Source organism: Haemorhous mexicanus, chromosome 8 (assembly GCF_027477595.1).
Source record: "Haemorhous mexicanus isolate bHaeMex1 chromosome 8, bHaeMex1.pri, whole genome shotgun sequence".
NCBI lineage: Eukaryota > Metazoa > Chordata > Aves > Passeriformes > Fringillidae > Haemorhous > Haemorhous mexicanus.
In genome coordinates this window covers 4,895,270-4,918,521 of record NC_082348.1, presented here as the reverse complement: position 1 = coordinate 4,918,521, position 23,252 = coordinate 4,895,270, and the positions used below count along the sequence as shown (strand labels likewise).

The following is a 23,252-nucleotide window of genomic DNA, read 5'->3' as shown; positions in this document are numbered from 1 at the left end:
GTTTTCTACATCTCATGAAGCTTTCTGGCAACCCCATGCATGAGTAAAAACATTACTGGTTTGTCCTTTAAAAGCCACCCAGGCTGTCAATCACAGAATCCAGTTTTGTTCAGAATCACATCTTTGACATGTTTGTACTTACACAATAAATTTTAGTCCCTAAAAATTCTTGGGAGCAGTTTTGTAGTCTGCTGTTTCCTTGGACTAATGAGGAGTGATTTGGAGGAACAGTCATTCTAGATCATGGCATATGCAGCCCAAAACATACTGAAATTACCAATTCTTCCTTTGAGTGGAAAGACAATCAGTGCCATTTGTGACAACAGGGAGAGGCCAAACTTCTCAATACCCTCAACCCATATCAAAAACCAGAGATCTCATCTTTTTAGTCAGGTTTGAGAAAAATTCCTCTGAACTTGATAAAGTATCCTCTTTTGCATCTAAATTTCAGTAAGAAGAGGAAGAACAAGCATCTCTCCTATGACAGAAGTACAGCTCAGTTAGAAGCCTGTAAAGGTATTTTTTAATAGCTTCTGAAAATGGTTTTAGCTTTTTTAAGTATCCAATCCAAAATGATACCTTAAAAAAAACCCCAAAAAAACAACCTGCCAAAAGTTTGAAAGTCCTCTTGTTCCATAATTGGTCAAAGACCAAGGAGAGATTGGCAAAAATAGGAAGGGGTTTGCCAAACCAGCACTTAGACTGCTTTTTGTCACATTTTCTGCCTATTTTTGTTAACAGTCCAACCAGTTTCATTTTGCTAAACACTGATTGCTTGGAAGCAACAAATGACCAAAGAACTGGTAAAACATTTCTTCTTTTTGCACATCTTTACATTCTCTGTTTAACCTCAGGCAAACTTGGTGCTCACACCTGGCAGTCCAGTAGTGACACGAACAGTTTGGTCTTTGCTGATTCTCCCTGCATTTACATAAGACTCACAAATGCCAGAGAACTCTTCCACTCTCCAGGTTAATGGACTAAAATGCTCCTGCTCCAAGACTCACAGCCTCAGAGTTTGTCTTTATGACTCTGAACATCAGGATCAGCTGTGAAAAGCATCATTGCCACCGACAAAAATAAGATTTAATGGCATCCAGATTAGTCTGAATGGGTGGATAGCTTTTGCTATTCTATTTCACATTATTGTGCCTGTTAGTCTCTCCTTGCTGAGTGGGTAAGGACATCTTGTCATTAATGATTTATCTCTCTGCACCTCTCCACCCCAGATTCTCCCTCCTGAGGTCTTTAACAATGGTGACTTACAGGGTGCATTGTTAACTGCATGGAAATATTCATAGGTTGCAAAATTGCTAAACTGCAGACAAACCAAAGCATGTAGCTGGATCTTTTAAATTCTAAAACATTTGAACTAAAAAGGTAACAGATTATGAAATTCCTGTAGCTGCTAGCATATGTGCATTTATGTTGATATTATTACTTTTTACTGATTTACAAATAAATACCTACTTGTCTGCCTTTAGTTATTGTTTGCCTCCTCCTCCCCTGATAGTCAACAACTTCCACACTCTCCAGATAGATGTCAAGCCAGTACACATATTTATTGATGAGGTCTAGTGCCAGAGCAGTTGGCTGTTCAATTTTCGAGTCTACTATCCACGTCCTGTTCATTCCATCCATGTCACATCTCTCCACCTTGGCAGCATTCCCGTAGTCTGTAAAGAAAAGCTTGCTGTTGAAAGAAAATAAGATGTTGTAAGTTTTAAAGGGTGTGAGCAGAGTGCAAAGCTCCTGCTGGCTCTGGAAAAAGGAAGTTTTCATTCTTTGTCATTTCCATTTCCTATATACCCCATAATTATTTTTAAAATTCACCGTATCTTCTAACAAATTAACAATTACACAGAATTATCTTTCAAATGTAAAAGAAATGCATTTCCTTCCAAAACAGATGCACCATGTAACATTCTAAAATTACAATCTTAAATTCAATTTAAACCACTATTTGTAGAAAATGGTGGGATAGTTACAGATGACAGTGACAAAAGCACAAAGCACTCAGGTTGTCTGGAGAACAGTCATTGCACATAAGCTATAACAAATGCAGGCATCCCCACTGTCAGGTGTTTTAACATCTGTTTCTGGAGGAGTTGCTTTAGTCTGTAGTACATTTGTCTCCAGCCTTGGAAAGGTGTTCAGGCTTCAAAATGCTCCCACAAACCCAGTGAGTCATTCCATCCAGGAATAATGGGAAACTATCAAAGACTTAAACTTGCTGCTAAAGCTCCCTAAGCCAATGCTTGATTAGCATTCACTGGGTTTAGCAAATCAATTCTGATTAACCTGACAATATTTTAACAGGATTACCTCTTTGTGAGAACAAATTACACTTGCAGGCTCAAGACCACCTTGCCATGACTTTAACATGCTGTAAAGAATAATCTGATTCCAGGCTGAATGTTACTAAAACCACTTTGAGAACAAGGATTTCATTATCCAAATAAAGTGAATTATCTCCTAGTTATTACCACTAATGGGAATAACTTTGGATCAACAGCATATAAAACTTCAGATATCTTTATGTGACAGAGCAGTAATTTATAGCCTTGTAACTTCTCATAAAAATCCAGTTTTAGGCTATTTGCTGAACAGCAGAACAAAACCCATATCCTTTATTTTTAGTCTTCAAATAAATAAGAATACATTCTAGAGGTAAAGTGTTTCAAGTGCAAAAAATTCAAATAAAATACAAAAAATCCCAACAATTTAAAAAAGTAAGGGCATTAGAATCATCTACAGTCTATGTGCAGGAGCTGTCAAATGCCAAAATGAATTGATCTCAGAATCATAAAATAGGGCTGGAGGAGACTTTGAAAGGTCATGTAGTCCATCACCAGGCCATAAGGCAGAATAAACTTTACCTATAACATTCTTGAGGGATAACTCCTTTCCTGACAGGGATTTCTATTTATCAAAATAACTCTGAGTTCCTGTCCTGTCCTTCTTTAATCCAGCTGCACTCTAAGAATGTATTTAAATACACAAACTTAACATCCAGGTCTATATAAATCAAAATGTCCACAGCACAGAATATTTGCAAAGTAAAAATCATGCCTGAAAAGCAAAAGTAATTTGGAATGAAAACAGAAAGAAAAAAAAAAGTGTATTCAGTAGTATATACACTTATTTATGTATGTATTCGGATCACCAGAAATAACAAGGCCAACACTTATATATATTTAAAATAAGTTGTTAAAATGTCACATGTACTCCAGAATACCATCTCTACTTCTGGAGATTTGATTTCTGTTATTTAATGGAACTTTGTACCTCAAGGTTCAATAATTCAAATCAAGCTCATTTTGGAATCATAGAACCAACTGGATTTGCTGTGATCAGACACTCACAAACAAATAAATCTATAAACACACTTTTATGTAAATGCACATAAGGACACACAGCAGTTATAAACACCTGAAGTTTGACTTCAGACTGACTCTACTGTGTAGTGTTTGGTTTTATTAATAATTTAACATTTCTAAAGATTAAAATAAAAGTTAAAAAGAAAATAAAATATATTAGCCTTTACCACAAGAGTATCTTTTCAGATCAGACAAGAAATAAAATGTCTGTATGTCAATAGCAAATAGATCCAGTAAGGAACATCTAAGAATTAAGAATATTTAAGATTTTAAGAAATTGCTCCAGCTTTGTGGAATAGGGGAATATTTTGTGGAATATTTTTTCCTCAATATCTGTCTTATAATAACATAATTTGTGCAAGTTATCATGACTTCATGTTTAAATTACAGTCTTTTTACACTAAAAATCATTGTTCTTCTCCTTGAGACTGACAAAAATGAAACTTTATAATTAAAGGAAGAGGTAAAAGACAGAATAAGAAAGTAGTTCCCTAAGTGCTGTTGCATGATCAAAGTGCTTTGAAAATTAAATTAAGAAAATTAAGTGCTTTAGTGTGTAATCTTAAAATGCAGTTCTGTATTTAATGACTACTGCAGATTTTTAGAGTGAGGTTTGAACCAGAAGTGCATTTCTAACACAGAAAGTTGACCCACAATTACACTGTACTGCCTTTGCCTTGGGAGCTCTAAAGGATGCACTGTGCAGTATTTATTTCAGCTCTGGGCTAATTTTTGTGCTCACAAATGGTGCTGGGTTTGCCTCTCCATTTTCAGCAGAGGGCAATGAAATCTTTTACCCATTCACAGAGCAGTTTTGGGAGGAAAACTCAGTGTGCATGTCCCTGCAGAGCCCAGCTCAGGGCACTGGGGCTGACAGAGAGCTGAGTCCATTGCAGCCTTCATTTCCTGAGACTACCAACGAGGCTAATTGATTGCTAATTGAGGCTGCTGCAACAGCAACAATGTTGGCACTAAACTGAATTTTATTTAGGCAGGTCATCTTTTGAAAGCTATAGACTTCCTGTGTGGAAATTCTGAATTCTGCCTCTAGTTAAACAACAACAAAAAGGGGAATCTTCTTCATCAAGTCCTGGTCCTTTGCAGGCATTTAAACTCATAAGTATTCAGTTGTTTTGACTTTTCCAGAATGGTTTCACTGTGGTCCCAGCAGTTAGGATTCTACAGCTAATAACTAATGGTGATATCTTCCAGGCTGAATTACACAGACTGATTTCTGCAGCAGCTTATTTGGCTTAAACAGCTATTTTCACCTGTGCTCCCCTCCAGAGCTATTTCTAGATGGAAATCAAATTCTTTCCCCCTGCCTAGCAGTTAGAGATAAGCAAGGCAAGGCAGACTTCCTCCTCTCATGAGACAGCCCCTTTCTGCTGCCCTCCTGTGCAGTTATTCCAATTTTAGGTCAGTAATTGAGCAAGCATGGGCAGCACTGGGTTGGCTGCTCCAGAGCTGAGTTCACTGGGGTGCACAACAGCCCAGCAACCTCCTTGCACCAGCTGGAGACTCAGCCACCCCTGGATGGCATTTGCTATTTTCATAGCACTGTTACACTGCTGATACAAACTCATCCTTCCCTCTATTACGTGCACCCTCCTCAGACTATCAACTCAGTCTTAAAAAGTTATGGCTGGAGCTTTTGCAGAGAGTTTGGCTCCAGCTAGGAGCACAAGGACTATTTTGTGCACATCTGAGCAATGACAGCTCTCCAGCCTTTTAAAATAATCCTCCCTGACAAACCCACTGACTAAAAAGAGCAATATCTGTTACCAAACAGAGCTAATTCCAGAGCAAAAGAATGCTGCCATGAGACAAGAGAGACAGTGAACTTGCCAGGCCCTGCTCTCACACACATCTTCCCTTCATTATCAAAAATATGTAAGGAGGGCTTCTAAAGGGCTGTTGTTCTCTCCTTACAGAGACAGCTGTAGGACAGTTACTGCCTTAGCTCAGCTGCCAAACCCCTTCTCACCACTGGTTTTGCCCAGAACCTTCTCTCTCATCACTTCCTTTTGTTTTTCAAGCTTTCAGTCACCTCTGTCATAATCCACCTGTTTAATTAGCTGAGAAAGAATTGTTTTCCCTGTAAAGCTACATTTGGGTACTTGCATGACTGAAAACTGCTAATTTCTAATGCACTTAAGGTGCCAAACACTGTACATAACAATCAGAGTTTGGGGGGCAAAAATACAAATTCTGGAGCTCCTTGACAAAAAGCCAATGAAATATTATAGGAAGAAAATTAGTAAAGTATATATAGGAAAAAAGGATGCTTTCTTAGGCCAAGTTACTGCTCTGAACAAGACCTAACTAGAATAAAGTAAAATTCCTAGCACACCTCAACAGGAGCTATGAGTAGAAAGGACAGGGTTTAATTTTCAGAAATTACACTGAGGGTCATTTTCAAGACAGAAGGCAACTAAAGATATTCAGCTGATCTTAGCAAAATGAACAAGTCACAAAGAGTTAGAGGCTTTTTACCAATTTAGGAGCAGGGTTATGATGTGGAGAAAAAAGTTTGAATTGGAATTAAGAGAAATGCTGTGCAATTTCATTGGTTTGAAGCATAATGAGAACAGCACTGGCATTGAGTGGCACCATCCAGATTTACTGTAGGACAAACAAGATAACTAAAATTGTGGGGACTGTGGTGAACAAGGAACCTTCTTCAGAGGAGGTGATCAAAACAGCTAATTAAAAGGACTGTGAAAACACCCCTGGGGTTCTCCTGCAGCCTGTGCTATGAGTGATCCACTGGCTGCATTCTCACAAGGGGACTGCCACACTGTCCTGTGCCTGATTTCATCTGCATTTAAAAATGAATGTGATTTGATTTCGTTTCCATCCCATTTAATTAATAATAAGCTTTCTAGCATGGCCCAGGAGCATTTTGAACTCTGATGATGTTTAGGTTGGTTTCTGGGCTCAGCAGTTTTCTTTTTCAACCACATCTAAAGCAAAAGAAATGGGTCACCCTCAGATTTGGCCCATTTTTGGTAATAAATCATCCATGGTCCTCAGAGTCCCAGATTTTAGGAACTTGGAGAGCATTGCTTGCTAGAACACACACACACACACACACACACACACACACACACACTGAGAGCAATTCTCAGGTTTGGGGCAAAGGGAAATTTCTCCCCAGAGGAGGAACTGAAATACCACTGGATTTGGGGATTTGGATTTCTCCTTCCTCTGCTTCTTTCCAGCACAAGGCAGCATCCATCACCTGGAGGATAATTTCCCACACTATTTTGGGGGGTTAGAAACTCTTTGGCTCTCCAGCAAAGTGCCTTATTTTTTTTTTTTTGGAACTGATATTGGAAGGAAATATGGAGTGGATGTTTTTGTGCTGCACGGGAGTGAAATTCTATTAAAGCTCCTCTGTGATTTCTGCAGCGTAAAGGAAGACATATGCTCCAAATGTTCCTGGCATTTTGGAAATCTAGTAGTGAGTAAAATAATAATGGTTTCTGCTCCTAGAGAGCTACAGATTTAGTGCCAGGCAGGAAGCAGCACAGGGTCGAGCTGCAGATAAAAGTAAAACCCAGTCAGACAACTCATTCTCAGCACGCAGAGCCCAGCTCCACTCACTGCTTGCTGCACAGCAACAGGCAAAAATCAGCAAAACTCAGCCCCCAGGGGGGACATTTGTCATGAAATACACTTCTCTTTGCAGGGAAATTGCCAATTCAAACAAAAGTTTTCTTATTTGGAGGCACAGGGGTGGAGGCCTGAGCAGCAAATGGGGAAAGTAGCTGAGAATTTGGGGATGGATTAAAATCAAAGCCATTCTGGTTCACTGCTAAAGAAGATGCAAGTTGTCATATTTGTTTGTTTGTTTCTGTTTAAACTTTTCATCATCCATTTACAAAAATATGCCTGTTAGAAAGCTAAATTGGTTTGCCATCAACAGGTCCCCCCAGCCCCCATTTCCTTATAGACACAGAAATGTGAATTTTTGAGGTGCTGTAGAGTGAACACAATTTACCAATCAAGTATGGTTGTTTATTGTATTGTTATGACTGTACTCCACAATTGTTTTAGCAATCCTGCATGTTATTCTTCAAGTTTGATCCCTTCCACGACAGAGGGTATAAAAGCCTTTATTTGCCTTAGGGATGTCAATCAAATATACATATTGAAAGTTCATAAGAATCCTTCAAAGTGCTTGCCCCTCCTTTTCCCACCCAAATATGCTTGTTCTGAAGGGTGAGAGTGCAGATGCCTGTCCTGTGCACTCATCTACCATCTCTGGATATAGCACAGAAAGATATACAGCTCAGTTTCTGTCTAATGATGTTTTGTCACAGTTGCAACTTTCTCACACAAGCTCTACTTCTTCCTATGCAGAGGAATATGTAAAATATGAAATGTTTTATCTTATATATTATCTATATACATATTACATATTTTGTGTTACATATTTAATATTTAAATATGTAATAAACCCAAAGCAATCCAACCATGTTCTATTTCTCTCTCCATTTATGAGTAGTTGTGGCTGTACATGCTCAAAAAAAGCACATCTGGAATATAACAGCAATAAATCAAACACACTGAGAAATGGAAGTTCAGTTCCCAGGTTTTGCTTGTGGATAAAATTGCAGAGAAAGTTTGTCTTGCACTCTCATCACAAGAATTGTCTGTTTTTTCTTTTTTCCAATATCAAGACTACAGCAATGGGATATACTCTTGAAAAAGTGCATCCCTTAGAATATATCAAATTTATACTTGCTTAAACCTGCTTTCTGTCTACATACAATGCAATATCTTTTCATTAAAATAATCTAATTACCTTGAGCAATTTTGTGCACAAATAAATTTTCTGAATAAAAAGCATGTTCTCTGAATTTTCCAAACTTATTCCCAATATGAAATTTTAATAAGTAAATCCAATATTACCTCTTCAGCCACATTTCTATTCCATAAATACATGCAAAGTTTTAATAACTGTCAGTTTGAAATGAAAGACACATTGCAGATTTATTCCTGGATTCATTAAGGGCCCTGAACTTGAATCAGTATTTATTTCTCAGATTACTGCCCTTTATCTGAAAATGTAAGGATTCAGACTTAAATCAGACACAGAAATTTGGAATTAGGAGTCCTTTCAAACTAAATGTGTTTCCCCATGTGCAACTACAAGCTCATCAATTAGAACAGAAATGAAGAAACATTGATTATTCCCATTTTATCACAAACCAGCTGTGCCAAATCAATGTGCTGATCCACTAAAAAAATCATTTTATAAACACAGTGCCATGTTACATGGCCTTCTATCAACATTTAGGTAGACTTTTACTGTGACATCCAAATGATACCATGAAGTCTCCATCACATATTTAAAAAGTAGATATAACCCCCCTCTAAAGTAAAGAAAATATTTAGCAGATTTTATATAGTTACAAAATATGTGTTTACATTCAAAGCATACACTGATGTTAGAGATACTGAAATGTGGAACATGATGATGAATAGGTCTTGGATTATCCTATTTATTTTTGAGGTTAAGATGGCCCATTTCCACTCCTTTACCACATGTACAAGATGCAGGGAAATAATTTTGCCACTGAAAATTAAAATTCTCTTTCTTCATTGGCAACTCAGGCTCTGATATATTTGTTATCCCTCAAACCCAACTCTAGATAGGTATTTTAATGTGCAATTTTTTGATTATTCTGCTTTGAATGATTTCTGGAGCATCAAAATGGTGCCACGTGACCTTTTATACTCTTTACATGCACTCTTTTATGTACAGAGCAGAATACACATATTCATACCCTGATTTTCAAAGATTTCCTCACTATTGTACCAAAGCTCTTTCACAGGAGAAATAAATGCAGCACTTTTCCTGGAGGTATTTAATTTTCACAAGATATTATGTGCAGTCAGACTCTATTGCTCCCTCCACTTAATAAATAACCTTTTCCTTTAGTTGAAAAGAGACAATATTAAAAATTACTTTGAAATTAGGATTTTTTTGTGGGGGGGGAGGGAGGGAGGGGGAAAGTTTTCATTAATTGTTCAGTGATTGTAGGGCAATAAAGGTAGAAGTAAAGAAGATCCCTGAAATTGTGTTTGTCTTGCAGCCTGAGGAGCCTCAGGCTAAAGCAGTGTGGAGTTGGGAGGGTTTAACTTCTGTCCTAGAGCTAAGCTCAGGCTCAGAGCAAATCAGGACAGCACCAGCAGCAAGTCCTTGTTTAAAAATGACTGTCTAGACACAGGAGGCCATCATTTCCCAAACACAGCCTCCCTTCTCCAGGGCCTTTTCCTTCCCAGAATTTGAGACATGGCCTTTTCAACCCAGCCTGAGAAATAAATGATGGTTGCATGGAGCATTTGGCACTATGAAATGTGGAAAATGGGCCCACTCAGTTTGTCAGGGATTTAAAATCATGTTTTCCACACCACCAGCATCAATCACAATACAGGATGCTTTGTCCTCAACCAAGTGATTTCTGTCACCCAGCTTTTTCCCACTTAGTGACAAGCAATGAAAAAAGGAAACATTTTTGCAATATTAATTTCTTTTAAATGTATTATTAATGAGAAAAAATAAATTAAAACAGTTCTTCCACCTTGGTATTTGATGACCTATACCAGATTAAATGTCAGTAATAGCTGGCATTTGAGAACCTGTCTCATCCATCTTATGCAGAAAATGCTACAATAATCATCATTATGTAGGATTACATTAAATTAATCAAAAATCCACAGTATGCAAGCTTTAGGAATCTCAGGGCTCCTTCCCAGGCAGAAAGGCCAGGATTACATTGAGACTTTAGATCCCAAAGGCTTCAGACCCTGAGAACTGATGAGTTTAAGTTAGGATGAGTTAGCAGCCAACAGAAGGGAGGGGGATTTTTTTTTTTTTTTTTCCTTCCAGCAAATTCAAGGAAAGGTGTATCAGTGCTGTGAAATGCAGTGATGTTCCAAATTCTGAAAATCCCAGCACTGCACACAGCTGGAAGCTGGCAGGTTTGCTGTGGGAGCTGCTGCTGGATGCTGGGCTATTCTTTCTTTCTCATCTAAGGGGTGGTTTAGCCTTTTTGTTTGTTTGTTTGTATTTTTGTTTGTGGTTGTTGTTTTGTTGGCTTTGGTTTTGTTTGTTTGTTTGGTTGGGTGTTTTATGGTTTTTTGGTTGTTTTTTTTTTATTTTTGGTTTATTGTTTTTGTTTGTTTGTTTGTTTTTTCTGCATGCTGTGGGCAGTAACACTGCTGGTATATCCCTCAGTGCCCCTGCTCTCAAAGCTCTTGGGTTAGATTTAAGTCATTAAATATAGTCAACCATTTTACCATTAAACAATCTTTTAACCATTAAATATAATCAATGACATCAAAGCTGAAAATTATCTTGGATGATGAAAAGATGAGGCTGTAAAAAAGATTATTCTGACAAAATAACATCTGAAATTTATATTTCCAATACATACACAAATTCTAATTTAATATTTAGAATAAATAATAAGCAATAAAAAATTATTTCAAATTAAGTTTATGCATGTTAATGATTTCACCTTATGCCAAAGAGGAGCAAAACCATTTACTATTTGATCTCTGCAGGCAAACACTGCTAACACAATCAATCCTTGAGCTGGTTTACATTGTGCCAGTGGTTATTTATCACAGAGTAGAACAGAAAATAGACAGCAGAAAACAGACAGCTTGTGCTTGGCAGCAATGGCCAGAACTGATCTGTGTTCTGGCCTTCCTTTGGGGTGATGCAGTAAACTTTGCAGAATTATTATTAATTGAATTATTTCAATTCAATTGATGATTCCTGTGGTTAAAACCAACGAGAAATACTCAGGCCTCACCAATAAAAAAAATGTGTCTAGCCAAACTATAACTGCACAAAATGAAATAAAACCAAGATTCCTCTCCAGCACTTCAATTCCCCTGTTTGGATATCTCTTTTTTTTTAATGTTTGTGGGGGTTTTTTGCAAAGTAATAAGTTCTGAAGTGAATATTAGAACTTACATTTTGAATATCTGATGTTTCAGATATTTTTCAATATTTGAAACATTTCAATATTCAAATATATTTCTGGATTTCAAATATCTTCTGCTGCAGAGGTTGGTTTGGATGCTGCTGGTCCACACCAGGCTCATTGATGGCACATCTCTGTGCAGGACTCAGAGCTACAAATCCTCCCACTACAAATTCCTACCTGGAGCATTATTTAAAGTCAGCAACAAGGGAATGACCTGATTCCATTCTCATCCTGGCATTTGACAGCAAGTAAAAATAGGCAGTTTTGCTTCCTCATTAACTACTGAGTAAATGAATCATATTCTCCCCAAAATTGTAATTGCAAATTAAAATTATAAAAAACCCAAACCCCAAACCAAAGTCTTGTCTAAAACAAAGATCATAGGCAACAAATTATCAAGTTAGTAGAAAGAAAAAGCAAAGCAGGATTTTTACAGAACTGTAATATTTGAAATTAAGTTGGAAGCATTGTATTTGCATTATTTTATCTCTTCTGAGATCACACAATCTTTAAATCTTCATGATATTTTTTCTTAAGGCACTACAAAACAGAACTCAATTTCAGTTAAGTGTCAACAAAATTGGTTTTATTTCACCATGGAGAAGGCTCTTGTGCTGTTGCTGTTGTTAATCTATTCTTGATCTGTTAACCTTTAATTTACAGCAGCAAGGCCTAGTGGGAAGGCAGAATTATTTATGATACCACTAGTAATTAGTGCCTAATTGCTAGAACTAATATGAAGCTGCTAGAAAGCTGTGCATATATTCAGGGTTTAAAGTCAAGGAGTGCTGATTTGTAACACAAATATATAAACAACAGAAATATTTCCATTTTGACTTCCCAAGGTTCCCCAGCTGAGAGCCCATCAATGATCTGCCACATTACTTAATAAATTTCTAATTTGGCAGAGAAATTATACACATAATTGTCAAAAGGAGTTCCTGCTTTTGGCTCTAGTTAGGAAATCTTTTCACAGACATTTCCTGAAAGATTTACTGAGTGCCAAGAAGAACACAAAGACAAAAAAGTTTCAGTGGTGGTGTGTAATGATATGGAGATACTGACTGGAGTGTAACAGTGAACTGCTGGAGGTGCTGTATTTTGATGTTCAAAGTGATAAATATGCTTATATTTATTTATTTCAGTCATTGGTTTGAAATTTCCCTTTTCAATAGAGCAGATCATTCTAATAATCCTGATTTACTGAATTATCTATGGCCACTTTCCACATGAGGTTTGTGCCATTTGAAGAGCAGTGCAAACCTGTGCTGGCATGACAAAGTACTTCATAGAAAAGCCATATGTGTAATACACTCACTGTGCTTGTTACAGAGCTGTGAACATAAGTAATGAATTAAATAAGAGGCTGCAAGAAGCAACATGGGAATTGTGGGATTAAAGATGCTGTCAGCTGATCCAGAGGCACAGCATCCACTTCTGCTCCAAACACATTTATAGAATTTTTTTTAAGCAGTTGGCAAAATGTGGTAGCAAAAAATTATGCTTTATTTACAAAAACGATGAAGGGATTAGCTGAAATCAAACAAATGAAGACAGAAATAAAATAAATAAAATAAATTCCTTGTCTCCTCCCAGAGAAACTGCAAAACCATGGTAAAAATTGACCAAGATATTCAACAACAAAATAAATATTATTTCAGGGGATTATTGGGTTATCTATCTATCTATCTATCTATCTATCTATCTATCCATCTATCCATCTATCCATCTATCCATCTATCCATCTATCCATCTATCCATTCATGTCAACCAGAAATTTTCTGCAATGAGAGTTGGACTCCTCCTTGTTCTCTGGGAATAAAAGCATGGAGCAATAGCGTGTTCAGCATGGAAAGAATTCCAGAAAGTCACAAAGCATCAATGATTAAAAGAACAGAAAAATACAGGGCACTTTAGCACTTCCCCTCCTGCCCTGCTCCACTCTGTGTGCCCTGGGCTGTCCATGTTTCTGAGGAATGGGACACACAGGGCCACCCCACCCCACCCACCCCACAATTCCTCTGCAGCACACAATGAACCCATTCCTGGATTTCCTGATTCAGGGAAGGATTTTCATGAGCAATTTTGAAGCCAGCAAACAAATCTACCTCCTGATTACTCTTCTGCAACACCAGAAATGTAGAGATGTATTAGCAGCTCTGGCTCCAAGCAGAATGAGGAGAAAAAGGGGGGGATTTGTACACCCCAGTGATGGCTGCATGCACCATCTCTGTAATAATGTTTTCAAATACCAACCTATCCCACAAAGAATTAGATAGAAAGACAATTTCTGAAAATTACTAAAATTAAAAAAAATGAAGAAACAGTTTCAGTAAAAATAAAATAAAAATATTTTTCTGGCCAAGTACAGGACTATATTAATGTGCAAAGCAGTTAGGTTATGCCAGCATGAACTGACAGCTCATCCACACTACCCCACCTATTTTATTATCAATTCTAAGACAATTTCAGAACTCAAAGAAGTAAGTTATGGCTGATGTCATTAATACTATATGAAAAAAGTAATTCTAGCATAATTATGATTCATGCCACTCAGTCTCACAGGCTTTTGGTCACATCAGTGCTCACTAAATCACTTTTTCCTTGCTCAAAATACCACTGCTCCCCAAGACTCCAGTCCACCAGGCACACAGTGATTAGTACAGTTGCATTTTAGAGCTGCTTAACTTATTAGTTTTATTAATTAACTAATTATCTCATTTTAGGAGAAGAAACAATATAAACCCCACTACAAATGCTGAGTTCCTGATATCTCATGTACTGAGTGACAGCAGGAAAGGAGCTTGAGCTACACAAGGAAGGCACCTGCACGTGCAGCCCAAGAGGAACTGATGGAGAAGCTTTTATTAAAACTGCTGATACAGTCTGAGGAGAAGATTCTCTCTGCAGCAGACAGCCTGAAAGCAGATCATGGTGTGCCTACCTGTCAGGAAGGCTTAACTTCTTTATTTTAAGACAAAACTGAAATACACTGACATGAGTGAGAGTGGATCAGCAAACAGCCTGGTGGGATTTGGAGGGGCTCAGGGCACTGCCTGTTTGCTTGCTTGATTACAGGATAAAAGCATTAATCCACAGGCATCATTAATGAAACAAATTCTTTGCATTATTTTTGCCTGATGCCAGAACTATAATTAATACCTACTTTGCATATTACCTGCAATAGAAGTGAATTTACTCTAATCAGCCTGAGGTGAAGGGAGCACAGATTAACTTGGGGCTTTCTTCCCCTCCCTTTGCTTCACCAAAATTGTCCTCCTCTGACAGACCCCAGTGAATCATCTCACAACCTCCAGCACTTTATAATCACTCCCATTCCTCACTGCTCTCTGTGAAGAGGCAGAAGACAGCTTGGGTTGGGACACACAGGCACCACCTGCTGCAGAGCACTCATTTCCTTTCTTACCTTATTAAAAGATCTGCTCCTGGTCTTTTCACGTTTTTTTTCCAAGAGAGGGAAGACTGAAGAGCAGTAAGGATACTACTTTATATTCCTTAAGAGCTGCTCCTGTGTTCAGCAAGCAGTAATTGCTTGATTCAACCTGCTTCTTGATGGCACCTGGCAAGGGAGGTGCTTGCTTGTCAAAGCATAATGGGGAGACAGCAGCAGTGACAATCAGCACAGCAGATCAGATGGTGCCCAATCCCCTGTGAAACTACACCAATAAAAGGAATAAACCCCTGGGATTCAGCTCTTTTTGGAAATCCTGATTGCTTCCCAAGTCACTGAGATCCAGTCCCATCCCTGTCAAGTCAGACGAGGTCTCACCACACAAGTGATGAACCCCAAGAACTCTGAACACAGAAGCACCACTCAATTATAATTCAAAACTTCATCCTTCCTGCTATTATTTGGTTCCATTTTTTTCCCTTTTTATTTTCTTCTTCTTAATTAAACTAGTAATTGAGGCTGTGCTATGAGCTGAACTCAATTAAATAAGTCAGGGTATGTTCAACACATGCTCCCAAAACTCTGTCACTCAAAGCCCAGGCTGGAACATCTAATCTGCAAGCATCAGACAGCTGTAAAGAGGAAATAAATTGCCATCTGAGCATTGTGCTATTGAACATGTCTAGGAACAGGCAGCACTCTCCTCAGTATCTAAATAACAGCTGAAAGTCTAAGGACAGTTCCAAAGGTGAGGAAAAATTCAATCAAAAATAAGTATTTCCTGGAGAGAGCGGGGCATTTCTTTGGTTTATTGGCTAATTACTCTGCATTAGGGATTTTGCTTTAATATTTTATCAAGCACAGTGATTTTAGCATCTCATGACGTTTTCTGGTGAGAGGGTAACAGAGAGTACCAGATACTCCAAGGGCTGGGATAAATCTGTTGCTGACTTGATGAGGTCTTCAAATCTCCATGTACCTACTTCTACAGCAGAGAACCTGGCCCAAAATTTCCATCTGAAACTTACTATCTAAAACAGAAGAGAGAGCAAAATCAATAAAAACAGGTATGAGTAAGACAAAAAGTTTCTCATCTCTAATGAAAATTATTTATTTACATGTTAAAAAAAAGCTTCAAAAAGGTAATATTTGGTGGCTAAACACTTGTCTGGTGTGTTGGAGGAGTGGAGATACTCGGATTTGGAAGTACCAGACATTACATGAGGATCTCCTGTGGCCTTGGTTTTCCCAAGATATTTCCTTTTTCATGGTAACTGTGAAAGTTCCCAGGTTCACCTCGAAATAGAGCAGAAAATCTTTTGCAGGACAGAAAAAGTTCTCCCTATCACCTCAACTTCTGAAACATTAAGAGATAAAAATGTTTCAACTCTCTTTGTAAACAAACAAAACAAAAGCACAATCAATTTTGGTGCTAGAAATCCCAGATATCAGGTGATTCCTTATAGAAAATGCTCTCTTCATACTTAGGAGTAGCCTAAACTGAAGGAAGCAGCTCAAAAGGTCAGTACCTGTAGTGTTTATTTTGTGTTTTCCTAATCTGTTAAGGATATCCAGCTATCCTCATATCCAGAAACAGATAAGCTGCTTCAAATCAACGCTCAGAATGTTTTCAATGGCACACTGCCATCACATATTTGTGAAAACACCAGCTATTTATAGAAATAAATAATTGGACATGAAGCTCTTCCATTGTCATAACAGATCACTGGACATCATGAGATGTTCATTAATCTGTGCTCCAGTTTGAACACATTCTGTTTGAAGCACAGAAATGGAAGCCAGAAGAGCAGAATACACACGTGCTTTATTAGCAGCCGTTTTTCAAATGAATTCTCTGATGCCACATAACAAGGTCAGTGATCCAAGAGAGCTAAGAAATTCAGAGGGTAAGAGGACTGAAAAGGATGATATTATTAAGCCTCTTCTCAGGTTTTCCTAATAGAAATCCCATCACTAATCAGTCATTCGTAACAAGTACTCATTAATTGTCATCCTTCTCAAAGCACTCAGCAACAGGCCGGCATTTTAGAGGTGGGGAGGTTGAAATGTAGAGCAGTGAGCTCACAGAACTGACAAGTATGAAAACAGGAAGGAAAACCAGTGTTGTTTTAGCTCTTACACCTGTGCCTTCCCCATCTGTTTGTAGCTGGGTCTTTGCTGAACACCGAGCAGGCAGCGTGCCTGGAGCTTCAACACGTCACGGGAGACAGAGACGTATTGGCATCTCCTTGTTTGCCAGGTACAGCAAATATTTGCTTTCACTTCTCAAGCCCTGCATTGACATCAAACAATTTATAACTCTATTGAGTATAAACCTCAAAATGAGCTCATTGGGCTCACGGAGAATTGAGCTGATGTGCTGCAGAAGACGAGGAGGACTCTCTGTGCCTGTCACACACCCCAAGAATTTAGAAACACAAAGTGCTCAGTTCTGCCTTCTGCTAAACACATGTCTAGAAAGCTTGATAAAAACTGAGTTTTGGTAAGGTTTTATGAAATCCTCCTCTACGTTTCTGGTCAAGGTTTTAGGTCTCTGCCACAGAGCCACAGTGGCAGCTGCTGTAATTAAGGCAAGATTTTATCAAAACATTGATTCAGTTTTTTGGTTTCACCTTTTCCCAGCCATATTTCTGCACAAAGGATTCTCTCCAGGGGACTTAGATTTTACAGCTGAAGAGTCTTGTGCTCATAAGTCCTTGTTTAAATTTTTGGTGAGATCCTGTTGGCTTTTGCACGTAGGAGGCAAAGTTCAGTTTTCAAGAATGTGCACTTCCTACAAGAGAAAGATGCACAGGTTCTGTGGGTTCTCTCACAAAAACACTGCCCCATCACTGCTTACAGTAAATATTCCAATCAAATATTAATATTCCAGTTTAATAATAGGTGTAGCACAGTTTCCCAAGAGCATTGAAAACACTTGTACAATAAAGCTAAAGACTGAGATTGCCCCACTTGAACAAGGCTTCTTTTTTAAATATTGAAATTTCTTTATATTATTTCTTTATATCTGTAACCAGAATAAAAGAAGAGACATTCTTCTATTTTTTTTTTTTTTTTGGTCTCCTTAATTCCCACCTTTACTTCATGTCTCTTTATCCATCTCTTTTTCACACTACTCCTTAGCTCCTTAACTAGATATTTATCCTCACCTCCCCGTTTCAGAGCACTGCCCCTTGACTGGGAGCCACGAAGGCTGAGCAGTCTCAGATGTCCCCATTTGGGAAATGAAAGGTTTAATTCATCCAGCTTGTTTTTGAGATTTTAGAGTTTGGCATTCAATAAAGAGCAATTGCATATTCTTGAAAAGAGCTCTCAGTGCACGTAGATAAATACACTGTATTTTAAGCACACAATGAATTTTAAAATGCATATAATGACTTGAAATATTTCTTCATTGCTGTCACAAAACTGTTGAGAATTTTTTTTTCTTTAATCTATCATGACTGTAGCTATAAATCCAGTGATGGAAAATAAGCATTTTCATTTGATTAAGCAGTTTGAAGCAGCACTGAGTTTGGGGAACACTCGCTTGAAGCACAAAATGAGAAATAAAATGACACAATGAAAGGTAAATGTCACCAATCTTATGATTAAAAATACAATTAGGAAAGACTTAAAACTAATTCTGTGTATGATTTTTTTTCCCTTTAAACTGTACCACATATGAAAATATGCAACACAGACAGCTTCACCTAGAGAGGCCAGGCTGTGGGCAGCCAGTGACCTCTGACAGGTGCCCTGCAAAACACTCCTGGTGCCAAGAGAGCTGTGGCACAACCTTTGCTTTATTTATTGTGAGGGAAAATGGTGCTAGAAACAGAAAACAGGAGTTAAAATCACATAAACCAGAACTGGAACGACCTTCTAAGCCATGTCTAAACTCAGTAGCACCAGAGGAAGGATTCTCCACTGGACATTTTCACAGGTTTTTTTAAGCCTTTTTCTTTGCAATTAAAGGAATGAAGTAATTACAGCTGGCTAAGTTTTCATGAGGCATTCTACCTAGGAAAATAATATATAGCCACAGAGAAGATATGATATATATATGCAGGAAACCAGAATGGTTGGATTCGCCTCTCAGACAAAACTTCAACATCTTTCCTTTTCTACCCTGATTTTATAGCAAATTCCTGTCAAAGTACCTTCCATGAACACCAAGTTCTTCAGAGAACCTGAAATTTGAACAGTTTGCCTAATAATCAGTTTAGGGAAAGGGTGGAAGCAGAAAATCCAGGCCATGGCCATCCCCCAGAGCTCGGGGGTGAGCTCACCATCCCAGTGTGAGCCTGTTCAGCACTTGAGAGGCTTGGACCTGATGGTACTGGGTTTAAATGATCATATTTGAATGATCTGTGCCAGAGGACACAGTCTCAAACTGTGTCCAGGGAAATACAGGTTGGATATTAGGAAAAAGTTTTTCACAGAAAGAGTGATGAAGTTGTGGAATGGCTGCCCAGGGAGGTGGTGGAGTCCCCACCCCTGGGTGTGTTTAACAAAGCCTGGATGTGGCACTGGGTGCCAGGGGTTAGTTGAGGTGTTGGGGCTGGGTTGGACTTGATGATCTTGAAGGTCTCTTCCAACCCAGGGATTCTGTGAATATTTACTTTCACAGAGAGGTAAAAAAATAAGGAAAGCACCAGGCTGAGCTCAGCACTGCACACAAAACTCCATTAGGGCTGGACTGAGTGCCAGCACTACCCCAGCTAAAGGGGCTGCTGAGCACTCTAAAAACCAATTCACCTTCCCTTCTCCTCCAGAATTCCCAGGGGCTGGCACTTCCCTGTGTACACCTTCCCTGAAAATATCTCTTCCAGGATGGTGCTGGTTCCAGGAGTCAGGTGTATTGGTGTAAAAAGGGCTGGAGCAGCTCTCATTTTACTTATTTTGGTTGCAAACAAGCAGTGACTGAGGAGAGTTAAGTACAATTTCTTTCCTCCCCAGTCCCTCCCAGCCCAAATCGAAACATCTTTCCCCAGAGCTTTGGCACTGACAGTGACAGTCATTACTCCTAATACTGAAAAACAGGATCATCTCCAAAACCTGTAAGAACTCTGCTTAGAAAAGAAAGATTCTGCAATCTTCATCTCAGGGTTTTCTTACCACTTGCAGAAATCCATACTACACTGCAGTGGCAAAAGCTTCCTATCAACACCTGTGGATTTCAAACTGCAAATTAGGAGCTCTATTTCTCTGCAGCATCACAACAGCAAAATGAAGCACCAGCAGGACACCAGATGTGAAATGCTAGAGTTTGTCTCATCAAGAAAAAATTGGGTCCCATCCAAGAGTAAGAGAAAATCAAAGCTCCTACAATTTGTGTAATTCTGCTCTATGTGAAGTGGCCCATTCGTGGCTCCTATTTTCTCTTTACCTAAACAAAAGCAGGTTGCTCAAATTAAAATGTAATTCAGCCATAGACAGTTAACAAATGGAGATTTGTGTCACAGCACTAGAGCAGCTATTTTCCCACCACAAAAATATATTCCTTTCATTTTCCTTTGGGTGTTCAGAGAGGTGCACATTCAGGAACATATAATCTGTCTGTGTGACTGTATGTAGGAAGACATTGAGTAAAAATGTCATTGAAATAGGATCAGAGCTGCTTTCGAGCTGCTTGGAAGACTGAAAATGTTACCTAGGATTATTTAATACGTGCACACTTTGTAACTGCACATAATTACTTACCTGACAGTAAGACAGAGCCTACAACTTCATAAACATAGGAAAGCTGCTGTCATAGCTCTTCTATCTCCACTATTTCTCCTTCAGCAGATAGAAAATGGCTAAATTATCTTTCTCATCCATGGCAAACCTAATATGAGCTCTCAAACCCACCACATGCTGAGGAGAAAATACAGCTCAGGTGCCCCTGGTTATTATTAGCTGTCATATTTTTTATTCTAAGAGGTCTGTAAGACTTCATTATCTGATTTTACAGTGGTACTTTGCTGGTAACGAGTAAAACCAAGTAAAGAAGCACAAAGAAATGGAATTGTGCACTTGGGGAGGTGCAGAGTGGCCATCCTGGAGAGGCTTCTCCAGAGCAGACAGCCAGGGTTCAAACTGAGGCCAGCTCCCCTTAACACCTGTAAATCAAAACCAAACCTGTGCCCTGGGAACCATCCACACATTGCAGGAATTTACAGCAATGTGCAGGATCACAGCTTTTCTCTTTTCTAATCCCTCTGCCTGTCTGCAACAACCTAATGATGTTCTTCATGCTGAAGCTTTCTTAGCTTGGTTCCTTCTTTCCTTTTTCTCTTCTCATTTTTCCCCCAAATAAGTTTGTCCACTCTTCGTGTACTTTCGTCCCCTCTCACCCAATTTGCTCCTTTTGCACTTTGAATTGTATCTGCTTGTCTGACCTCAGATTATTTTTACTGCCCTTTCTACAAGCTGGCATTTCATATTGTCTTTTCCACGTCTGTCCATACTCATTTTAAGCACTAAATTGTACTTTCCCTTCTACAGCTTTCCAATGTGATTTGAAATTGAAGAGAGCAGCAATAGCCTCAAGACATTCAAACCCATCCATTTAAACTTGATCATAGAGAAGGCTCTGTAACTGGGAAGTTCACATCTTTTTTTATGGTCTCTTTTCCCCTGGAACACCCTTGCAGAGAAATATCATGGTAGAATAAAAACTCATCATTAAGCCCCAGTGTGTGTGAATATGGAGGCGAGCCAAAACACAAAGAGGTATTTGGCTTTTGGCAAAATAGTGTTTGGCATTTAATACATCAAGCAGTAATCTGCATTGTATTTATTCAGCTGAGCATTTAAGGTGCATTTGAATGTGAGAGTGATAAATAGAAAGGAGTTTCACAAACTGCAATCAAGCTGTGTGCTATTCTAGGCCTCGGAATTACTAAAATGAAAATACAAAGAGAACAGTATGGGGGGTGTTTCTATAAAGGATGCTTTAGCTAATACCTCTAAGGGTTTATTTGTAGGTGCAATTCTTTTTCTCTCAGTGTAAAACCACACCTCTGAGGCAGCTCTCCCAAAATCTCATCTATGTGTGGTACAATAGTCTAGGTATGAAACTACTTTTCCCATTCAGCTTTTAGAAACCCTCAAATGCAATCCAAAAATTTCCAAAGCTGGCTGCTAACAAGCCAGTTCAACCTTCACAAACCCCACACATCAGGCACTGACTCAGGCAAAATTGTTGTGATTGTAGCTTATATTTATTTTTGGAGTGTTATACTCTCATTTATCTGTGGCCCAGCCCCAGTAACTGGATTGCAGCTTTGTGTCATTCCCCATGGCTCCAGGTGAATTAATTGCCAGATATTTATTGTTGTTTGTCCTGTGTTTATCTCATTACCTTCAGGGGACAGATGTTGAACAGATGCTGAGGTGGGCAATCTTTTGTACTGTAAGCAAAGAGGTTTGCAATTCTGCCTGGGATTTCAATCCTTATCTTTCTACAATACAACACTTGCCATTTAATATATTAGAGGATAATCCATGTTGTATTTGTTTACAAATACAAGTTTGGGCTACTTGGAACAATAAAATCCAGGAACTTTTTTTTCTTCAACATTCTCAATGAGTTGCAGGGGCTGAAAGCAGAATTTTCTAGAGATCTTTTGGCAGCAGCTGTTTCTCTGGTTTGCTTTCTCTAGCTTATCATGCATTGCAGTCAATCCTACAACCACTTTAACTTGAATGAAAATGCCCAAACTTGTTTGTGTGCAACTTTTTATCAAGTGGAGGTTGGAACCATTGAGGCAAAAGGAAAAGAAGTGTTGATACACAAATCAGCATTGTATTTCTCTAATGAGAAAGAAAGGAAACTGTCAGCTGACTGAAATCCCAGTTTGTCCTTGCCTGGTGCTAATGGCACCTGGATTTCTGGAACTCAGAGCTTCACTTTGCAGGAGCCTAAGGTCAGACCTGCTGCTGCAGGAATGGAGCAAGCTGCTGGCTGCTCACTGAGGTGTGAGACATGGATAAACTCAGCCCTGTCCACAAGACACTTCCACGGTGACCATGGCAATGTTTGCCCCACAAGGGGACTGCCCTGATGTCAGTGACCTCAATACAGCTGTGGGACTTTCAGCTGTGACTTCTTTCACCCCCCTGCAACCCTGTTACCTGGTGGGTGTGTTAGGGCTAACTAATACATCTTAAACCAAGCACCACAACATGCATCCACTCCTTCTTTAAAGTGATATTACAACTGAGAATAGTTTACACAGAAATGAAGAAAAGCATATTTGTGAGAGATGATTGGAGCTTGCCTGTGAGTGCCTGCAGGAAGGACGTGATCACTTTGCTGTTGCTATTTTTAATTGCATTCTTACTATCCTGGAATGCAAGCAAAACTCTACATTAAAATATCAACCTTTCATCTGCAGCATCACCTGCTGCCTTCACCTGTTAAAGCTGATGCCTTCAAGGTGATATAGCTCATTGGTC

General features: G+C 38.7%; 1 protein-coding gene across 1 annotated transcript in view; it reads right to left on the bottom strand.

Moving 5' to 3' along the window:
* The window catches only part of LRP1B (LDL receptor related protein 1B), a 477,945-nt gene that overhangs the window by 231,590 nt on the left and 223,103 nt on the right, over positions 1 to 23,252 (bottom strand). Inside the window, exon 8 of the mRNA XM_059852348.1 lies at positions 1,471 to 1,693. Coding sequence (XP_059708331.1) covers positions 1,471 to 1,693 — 223 coding nt within the window. The remainder of the gene's footprint in view (positions 1 to 1,470; positions 1,694 to 23,252) is intronic.